This window comes from Hemitrygon akajei, chromosome 11 (assembly GCF_048418815.1).
Source record: "Hemitrygon akajei chromosome 11, sHemAka1.3, whole genome shotgun sequence".
Classification (NCBI taxonomy): Eukaryota; Metazoa; Chordata; class Chondrichthyes; order Myliobatiformes; family Dasyatidae; genus Hemitrygon; species Hemitrygon akajei.
The window spans coordinates 41,262,867-41,273,000 of NC_133134.1; the positions used below are offsets into that span (position 1 = coordinate 41,262,867).

Below are 10,134 nucleotides of genomic sequence, written 5' to 3' on the forward strand. Positions count from 1 at the left end.
CTCCTTGACATGTCAGCATGGATATGGATAGAGATTGCACTGGAAATCATTTCAACTGCCAGGCTACACACTAAGTAGAAAAGAAAATGACAGTAATTCTGTGTAGATTAAAAACAATTCACATAAATATGTATTTTAAAAAATAACATTGAATATAAAATAATGATGAATTTGTTCAATGAGTTCAACAAAAGTTGTGGTTGCCTGAACTGATAGCTGAGAATCTCCAGGCTGTAGTGAGGCTCTTGCTTTCATCAGCTCCCTACTTGTTAGGTCCACACTCACCTCAATGGAAAATCTGTCTTGTAGAAACCATTAACCTGTCCTTCCAGGTATAAATTGCATCATGTGATGGGCCAGGATATGTTCCCCATGCAGAACTGCTGAAAAAAGACCTTGACAGAAACCAAAGCTGCACCTTCCTTCTTATCCTGTAGACACAAAACACAACTTCATCAAAACATTTCATTTCTTTTACAGATGATTAAAGAAGGTTAAAAATATTAAAATCTGCACGTCAATCCTGTGCAGTAGCCCTCCAATATCATATGGTGATATAGCCAGTTAGAATACTTTTCACAGAACATCTGTAGAAGTTTTCAAGTGTTTTAGGTGACAAACTAGATCTCCAAAAACTCATAACGGAATATAACCATTGTCTTGCTTTCTTTATTGCTGTATCAATATGTTGCAGTCAGGTTAGGTTCTAAGAGATATTGTATTGACAACCAGCAGTTTGAAATGGCTCACTCTCTCTGATTCTAATCCCTCTACGAGGATTGGGTTGTGAACAACGTCCCATGAGGAACACATGTCCTAGATATTATCTACATGTGTCGTGCTTTATTCAGCTTCTGAATGTGTTAGAAATTTTGCCAAATATTTTTGTTAACAAAGGTAATTATTAATGATATCTTTACATATTTTACAGAAGGAGGATGGCATATTTTCAGTGAGTGGTGAAATGACCTTTCATCGACATGTCATAATTACAGTGCTGATTATTTACTGCACAATGATAATGGGTGTCCTGGTGCCAAATGGTATGTATTGCAGTAGTGTGAAAGCTAAAGCCATTAGTAGAAGTAAGTTTTATGGTTTTTTTTCCCCCTTTTAAAGGCAATCTCTCTCCTCCTGTACATCTTTGCTTCTTGTCGTTAGCTATGGCTCACATGGTAATATTAACAGGTGTTTAGTTCAAAACTCACTTCAGAGGTTTTCACACACGGTTATAAGCTGGTGCTCCAGGAGGGTGCAGTGCTGTTGGGCACACTGTCTTTTGGATACAGTATTAAATTGAGTCATTTTAACTCTTTAGGTAAATGTAGATGAAAATCACATGGAATTATTTTGAAGAAGAGTAGAGGCGTTATCTCTGGAGTCCAGATCAATATTTATTACTCAATCAATACCACACAAACAAATGACCTTGTTATGATACCATTAAATTGATGTTTGTAATACTTGCTCTATGTACATTGACTGATACACTTCCTTTATTACACCAGTGACGGCATTCAAGAGAGCTGGGGCTATGGAGTACCAGAAAAAGCTTTGCAATGCCATTCCTTTCTACATTATTTTTGTGATTTCTTCTCTCAGGAATATTGAAGTACTGGAGGGGTTAGGGGTTTGTAAGGTCAGATTTAAAGGCAGAGCCAGCTGTATTGAAAAAAATATCAGACTAGAGTGTGGAGAGTGAACCAAACAAAAAAGGCAGCTACCAGATAATCTGTTTCCTGTAATGTTCATTGAGGGACTTAGCTGTAGGCAGGGAGACTAGGGATAATTCCTATACATTTCTTCTAAGGGATCTTTTGGATGTTTCTGATAGATCAGAGAGACTCTTGGTTCAATGCCTCAACAGAAAGGGCTCTGAGGGTGTTGCATTCCCTCACAACAGCACCGGAACATTAGAGTGATTAAGTGCGGTAATTGGTTGTAGAGGCTGAATTTTACTGCAGCTGGATTATTAGGAGCTGCAGATCCCCTGATAAACCTCATATATACATTTTGTCATAAGCACTGGTCCCAGTTGAGTGTGGCAGAGGATAAATAAGGGAGGTAGAGGTGGCTTTTCAAAATAAGGAAAAATGTTGCGTGCTTCATTGTCAAACAAGAGAAAATCTGCAGATGCTGGAAATCCAAGCAATGCACACAAAATGCAGGAGGAACTTCATGATGAAGGTTTTTGGCCCGAAACACTGACTATACTCTTTTCCACAAATGCTGTGTGGCCTGCTGAGTTCCTCCAGCATTTAGTGTGTGTTGCATGTTTCATTGTTATTGATTTACTGTGTCCTTTGGCAAATGATCTACCTCATGAGCTGCTGGTATGTGTTGTGTCACTTTTGAAAGTCACGGAGATCATGACTTAACTTGTGCCAAGTCTAGAACCTTGAAATGGCAAGGATTTATGTCTGTTCCTTAGGCTGCACTCCAATTGGCAATGCATATGTACAATAATAATTTGTTGTTCAAGGCCTCAGTGGTGGGAGTTGTCTTTGATCCTCAATGCAAGAGAAATATGACAAGGGGGGGGGATGAAATACTTTTGTTTTTTTCATCAAGTTATTTGCCATGGTCAGGAATGATTTGACTGAAAAAAACATAGGAAGCAAATAATAACTTTAAAAAGTGAAGTGGATAATTAAATAATGATAAAAGAGAAGAGCTGTGGGACTAACTGATTTCATCCAGCTGGCATTGGCACAATGGACTGTTTGTTATCCTTCCCTGTCTTCTGATTCTGTTGAAGTCCAACGTGTGATAACGGCCCTTCCTTTTCCGTCCTTGTGAAGCTGGGCCAACAAAGCTTGAAATTATATCACAGGCAGCAGGAAGGTCAGGAGCGAGAGTAATCTCCAGCCTGTTGGCTACTGATAGATTTCTGCGCATTCCCCTGATTATGGTTTCTGTTCGGTGTTTCAGTGCAGATTGTGCTGGCAGTAACGGGAACCACCATGGGGAGTATCATCTGTTTTATTTGTCCATCTGCGATTTATGCAAAACTACATAAAGACACCTTCAGAGGAAGAGTAAGTATGGTCTTTTTTCCTTCGGTAATAGTTCATATTTACTTTAGCAGAGCTTCTGTTGGAGGTCCATAGGTAGTCAGAGAGGCAAATTATGCCTAAAAAGGGAAAGGAAGAGGGGACATGCAGTTTATGTCCTTTAACAATTCACCCCATACATCTTCAGTGGCATAAAAATGGAACTTCCATATAAGGATGTGAATGATATTTAAATATAGGTTTATATATCATAAAGGTGAGTTCTTGCTTTTCCTATCTGTAAGCGCAACTATGCAACAGTTCTTCATGACTGGGGCATACTGACAGAAGATGGAAGGCAGATCAAGGAAGCCCCAATCCTTCCAGACCTCTTGGGAAGTGGAGGGAGTTTATGAGCATTAATCAGCTTTTGGCTAGGTTGCTTTGCCCACCTCTTAGTACACTTCACATCACTTATTGAGGTTCCAATGTAGGAACATTGAAGCTAGATTGCAAACGGCAGTTCCCATTGATAACAATGACCAAAGCATATGTTTTTTCATGTCTTAACCAAAACTCCACAGTTTCTCTGCATAATAGTGGCCTGGAATCTTTTATATTCACCTAAGCGAGCAGATCAACACTTCATTTCACATCTCATGCGGAGCACAACATCTTCAACAGCTCAGCATTCTCCAAGTTTCTTTATATTGAAGTGTATGGCACTTCATATCTCAGAGGCTCTGCTTGAAAACTCAGATTACCTCTAGAGTTCTAGGGGCTGGCCTTCAGACTTTCAGCAACTGTTCAGTAAAAATGTAATTACAGCTCTTTTCCAAGAAAACCATTTAAGACACGGCCATAACCTTTGGCAGTCCTACAATGTTCTCTATCACTTCTATTTTTCAATTTGTAGTAAGAAAGTTGCAAAGATTGAGAATGGAATCTAGTGAGCAGAGATAAAGAGAGTAAGATTGAAGGAGGGAGGGAGGGAGAGAAAGGATAAAGGAAAAGGAATTACCATTAAAGATTAGGGCAAGAGGATGAGGGATTGGAAGGAAGGTTGAGTGAGAGAGAGAGAAGAACAAGCTGGTAGGTGATGGGTGAGACCAGGTGAAGGGGGAGGTGGGATGAAGTAAGAAGCTGGAAGGGGATAGGTGGAAGAGGCTGAAGAAGAAAGAATCTAATAGAAAAGATCAATGGGCCACGGAAGCAAGGGAAAGGGGAGGGAAACCAGAGTGAGGTTACAGGAGGTAAGAAGAGAAGGAGTGAATGAAAATGGATCTTGGCTGAAGTCATGGATAATCCTAAGGTCAAGGAAATAAGCTTTAATTCAGCACCATCAGCTCACTGGGAACCTCTGTAGATCAGCAAAGCCTAGAATGATGGGTGAATGGGAGATTGCAGAATAGATATAAGAAAGAAACTTTCAGATGAGCTAAAGCTTGTGAATGATGCAAGATGGTAAGCTAGATAGGAAAGCTTGGAATAGAAATGTTGCACGGGGCGACTAAGGAGAACCCAAGTGTAGGACACCGGCACGTCGATTGAGTTGGGGATGCTGGTGTAGATGTGAATGTAGAACTGCAAACTGGAGGAATCTTGACAAGGAGACGGGATTTACAGGGACTATCTTGAAACTGGAGCTGAACTTAGAACTAACGATTCTAATCGGACAAGGGAATGAAGTATCACACGAGAATAGACCAACAAACTGGCAACCTGTGCTATCAACACCATCGTACTTATTTTGCAGTCTCTGATGAAAACTAGGTATACTGTAATTAAGTAAACTAGCAGCAATTGGAACTCTAATGACTGAAATTAGGGCATAATCAGGGAGAAAGGAGCGTTAAAGGGGAACAGCCAACCAGAACCATGGCAAGAAAGTCATATGTCTATTAGAGTAGAAAGGACATGGACTCAAAAGTACAGCTCATGGCCAAACAAATGTTCTGCAAGCATTGTTGCTGGGGCCTTTGCTGTTTGTAATGAATGTGAATGACCTGGTCTTGGAAATATGAGGCAAGATCAGTAAGTTTGTGGATGACATGAAGATTAGCCAAGTTGTAGATCATACAGAAAGCAGTCGTAGGCTGCAGAGATTTGTCAAGATGTTGGTAAAATGGGCTGAGAAAAGGTAAATGTAATGATGAAATTTAATCCAGACAAATCTGATGTATTTTGGGAATAATAATGAGGCTAGGAATAATGTATGGCAGAGTCCTTGGGAATATTAAGGAACAGAGGGACCTTGCAGTATAAGTGCATAGATCCTAGAAGATGGCAACATAAGTAAATAATCTGGTTGGAAAGGCATATAGGATACAGAAACAGGGAGGTTATGCTCCAAATTTATAAAACCTTGGTCAAGGCTCAGCTGGAGTACTAAGTGCATTGCAGTTTGAGTCACTACGTTATAGGAAGGACATTGTAACACTGGAAAGGGTTGAGAGGAGATTCTCCAGGACGTTACATGGATGGTGCAATTTAGTTCTGAAGAGAGAATGAAGTCTCTCGGACTGTTCCTGCTGGAATGTCGAAAGTTAAGGGAGGACCTGATCAATGTGTTACAGGGGTACTGTGTTTGTCAAGAACAGTCAGTATCATGATTTTCCATAACGTGAAGTGACATCATTTGCACATGCATCAAGAAATATGAGTTGAAAAACATTATTGGAGGCTACTTATTTAAATTCAGCTTCCCATTCCCATTCCGACATGTCAGTCCATGGCCTCCTCTACTGCCGTGATAAGGCTAAGCTCAGGTTGGAGGAGCAATGCCTCATATTTCAACTGGGAGCTTCCAACCTGATGGCATGAACATCGATTTCTGCAACTTCCGGCAATTTCTCCCCCTTCATTCCTTCTCTCTTTTTCTATTCCCCGTTCTGACTTCACTCTCGCCCCTTCTCTTCTCCTCACTTGCTCATCACCTCCCTTCCTCCTTCCTTTTCTTCCATGGTGAGCTTCTTCTTTAGCCCTTTGCCTCTTTCTTTGATTCTTTCTTCTTTAGCTCTTTGCCCCTTCTACCTATCACCTCCCAGCTTCTTATTTCATCCCCCCCCTCCCCTACCTACCCACCTTCCCCCTCACCTGGTCTGCCAGCTTGGATTCCTCTCCCTCTCCCCACCCTCTTACTCTGGCTTCTGCCCCCTTCAGTTCCAGTCCCGATGAAAGGTCTCAGCCCGAAATGTCAGCTGTTTATTCCCTTCCATAGATGCTGCATGATTTATTGAAGTTCCTCCAGCATTTCATGTATGTTACTCAAGATCTCCAACACCCGCAGAAGCTCTTGTATTTGTGTTGTTGAGTAATAATTAATATTGTTGCATTTATTTACTGTTTTTTCATGTAATTTCTGTGTTGGTGACTTTTATTCTCTATCCCAAATATTTTGGGAACGACTTGTGGATTATTTAGAGATACAGAGTGGAAAAGGGCTTACCAGTCCTATGAACTGCACCATCCCACCACCCACCTATTTAACTCTAGGCTCATCACAGGGTAATTTACAATGATCAATTGATCTGCTAACTGTTACGTGTGAGGAAACCAGAGAACCCAGAGAGATCAGCAGGAAGATCATCCAAACTTCTTCCAGAATTGAACTCCAATCTCTGATTATGCAAGCTGTAATACCGTAATGCTAACCTCTGTGCTGTCATGCGCCCTGTGTGAATTATGTAAGGGTGAAATTTTGTTACGCAAGTGCCTATAACACAGGAGTTGCCTGTGTGTAAAATTATGGGTAGTGTGTAGAAAACTTCCCCATATCAGAAGATAAAACCAGGGCTTGTGCATTTGGGTAAAGGGGAAGAGATTGAGATGAAATATAAAAGCACTTTCTACACCTAGAGAGTGGAAAAGTTTTGGAATGCACTGTCTGAGTGAGTGGTTAAATCGGGTCACTGGCACTGTTTGACAAGTGTCTAGATAAGTACTTGAATCGCTTAAGCTTGGAGTTGAAAGGGTCTCCACTGATCAGTGTTGGTACAAGATTCCTAACTCTGTAACTCTATGATAAGTGAAGTTGTAAGCAGTCTCACTCAACCAGGTTGGGTAATGAAGTTGAATTTAATGAATTCCAGACTCAAAACTGTTATATCAGACATTACGTTTTAAGACGAGATATTACAAAGGCATTTTGATAGAACAAAGATAGTGGAGAGTCTGAGAAGGCGAGCAAAGAGGCAAGGTGAAATTGTGCACTATGCTCAGTTCATGTTTCCCAGAGCTGACCTATGAGTGAAGATGAACACAGCAAATATACCATCTTTCAGCATTCCCGAAGTTATAACATGAAGGTAGCAAAAGAAGGCGGCAATGGAGATGTCTGACACTGAATGGACACAAAAGTGGAAGTTTCTGAGGGCAATCTACTGCTTGGACAATGGAAGATACCTTTTGAAGAGAACAACGTGTCATTCAAGGTGAAGATTGTGGATGTATCAAAGACAGTGGGATTCCTTACCGATTGTTTGTAAATGGAATGAAGAGAGATTTTCCCTTCAGTTATGTTCGTGGCAGTCAAATAATGACAAGTGCGGTAAATGTTAGTGTACTTGGTATTTGTTGTGAGGTTTATGTTCATTGGAAAAGAAAGTTCACACTGGGGAAAGGCCCTCATGTTTGCACCAGCTCAGATATTGCATGCAAAAAATATGGGGAAGATAGTTAACCCCAAACTCAAAGAACATACCCTGATGTCCCAGCATGATGATTCCTTCATGCAATCTCTCCAAATAGTAAAATGTATGCAATATTAGACTTTGAATAATCCTAGAATACTTCTAGCGTTGATAATATATATTGATAGGAGACTTTGCAGGGCATTACCAGTGGTGTAGACCTGATAGGCTGCGAGGTTAGAATCTGTGATGTGTGCATGTAATATAGTGCAGCATACTTATAGTGAAGTGTAACATGCTTCTCCAAAATCCTCTACTAGACAGGAAAACACAGCAGAATACTCAGGGGTGACTGGTGGGCTGAAAATTTCACTTGACAAGAAAATGCATCTCATTTAATATCCTAATATCCAGAGTAGAAATGTTTTAACTTGCCTCAGTAATGGCATAATCTGTTCAATGCTTCAATATTTACGGACTGTACTCTGAAACAATATCCTCAAGCTCAGTGCAGTGCATAGTTTTGAAAAGAAAAGTCATGGAAATCTGAAATCAATGTTCAGTTTGAAGTACTTGATCAGATATCAATGTGCCTTAATTATAACCTGGTCTTACAGATAATTTTGGGAGTGGGAATCGTGTTCCTGTTCATCCGTACATCCAGTATGTCTGATTTTACCACATCTGAATTGTTGCTGCAACCAGTTCGTAAATCCATTGTGGCTGAAGGAACGAGAGGTATAAAACTAACAAACATGACTGCAGGTAAGATAACTGTTCAGCTTTTCGTGGTGGTTCCATATGGAGGTTTTTCTGTAAAATCAATTAGTAAACACAAGTTTAAATGAAAAACTCCAGATGTTGAGAAGTTGTGACTTTTGGAAGCCCCATCACTATATACTGCAAAATAATCCAAACTGCTGCCTGACTCAAATTACAGAGCCATTTAAAAGAAAATTTTAGAAGTTGCAGATGAAAACAGAAAATGTTGGAAGTACTCAACAGTTTGGGCAGCATCTGTTGAAAGAGAATACTTGAAATGATCTTCGGGCATTACTAGCAAAGCTGTATTTATTGGAGACACAAGAAATTGCAGATGCTCGAGTCTGGAGCAACAAGCAATGTACTAGAGAAACTCAGCTGGTCATGCAGCATCTATTGGATGACAGAAGTCGTCGGCATTTTGAGTTGAAACCTGATAAGTTCTTCCAGCACATTGTGTGATGTTGAATTTATTGTGCACCCATGTGTGCTCTACTGACATTTATATCCAATCACACAGCTTCAAATTGTATTTATATCTCAGCCAGACTTCGTAGTGACTGAACTAATGTTTAAGTTCTACAACTTTCAAAGTAATTTTCCACTGCTGATGACCAATAGCAAAATTTCATTTGCAACCAGCCACAGTTGGGCTCATGGCCTCTGGCTTGTGGTTCCACATTATAATCATTAGGATTTTATAACCATACACAAGATCAGCTCCTTCCCAAGTCATTACACACCTTCCAGTTTGAAGAGTCAAGGTGCTCAGTGAATAGACAATGAGGCTAGACCCCACAAAGATTAGCTCCAATTAACGCTTAACTACTCCAGTGGGTCCATGCCCACAGCTCAGAATAGGATGGCCAAAGAGATAAATAATGGAAAATGAAACAGATCTGGAGAAAAAAGGGACAACCTATTTTTCCTGAAGGCACTGAACCTCATGGGCAATTAGTTCTCCAGACTCCTGTTGCTGACAATGCCTTTATATTACTTATATTAGGTGACCTCCCAACCTTACTGTCTTAGAGCAATCATCTAATTATTGATGAACTTGATGACATAATGAGGACTTCTATAGAGAATGGTCCCAGCTTGTTTATCTCTAGATTCCATCTGCCAAAGACTAAAATTATTATTTATCATTGGAGTGCTCAATCAATGTTACAAATTATTGGATCAGGTATTATTTATAAAATAACATTAAAGTGCTTATGTTCCATAATATATTTCAATTGTAATATGAGAATTTCTATGATAAAAATTAATAGAACTTTATTGAGTAGAACTTTGAAGTGGTTATGGAGTTCAGATGTGTACAGAGGTTTGACTATTAGACCACATAGAAGTCTGGAACATTCAGTTCCTGTCCTACGTCCATTCACCAAAACATTCCCATTTTAATTTAAAAACAAGTACAATTTTCTTGTTAATCCATTTTCCAAATGACCAGTTAATGTTTCCAGCTGGGACATTCAACCATGGTCTGAAAACTGGGGTAGAGTTTCTCAGCCAGGTAAATTATATATATTATGAAGACTGAGCTGCCCCTGAACTTACGTTTTGCCACTACAGCAGAGATTCAGGAGGATTTTTACAAAAGCTGTAATGCTGTACCTCAGACAAGATATATTCTCCAGGTGTTTAAAGTTCTGAATTAACTATGGTACATAAACAGTGTCAAATGGATGAGATTATGTTACAGAGCTGTAACTTGCTCGAGCAATTTAGATGAAATGAATCAG

The 10,134-nt window shown here is 39.8% G+C and overlaps 1 protein-coding gene across 2 annotated transcripts in view; it reads left to right on the top strand.

Moving 5' to 3' along the window:
• Nucleotides 1-10,134, top strand: part of LOC140735520 (putative sodium-coupled neutral amino acid transporter 10) — a 260,330-nt gene that overhangs the window by 245,988 nt on the left and 4,208 nt on the right. For both annotated transcript variants that reach the window (XM_073060693.1, XM_073060692.1), the window contains 3 exons: nt 932-1,043; nt 2,932-3,038; nt 8,242-8,389. In XM_073060693.1, the coding sequence (XP_072916794.1) occupies nt 932-1,043; nt 2,932-3,038; nt 8,242-8,389 (367 nt within the window). The remainder of the gene's footprint in view (nt 1-931; nt 1,044-2,931; nt 3,039-8,241; nt 8,390-10,134) is intronic.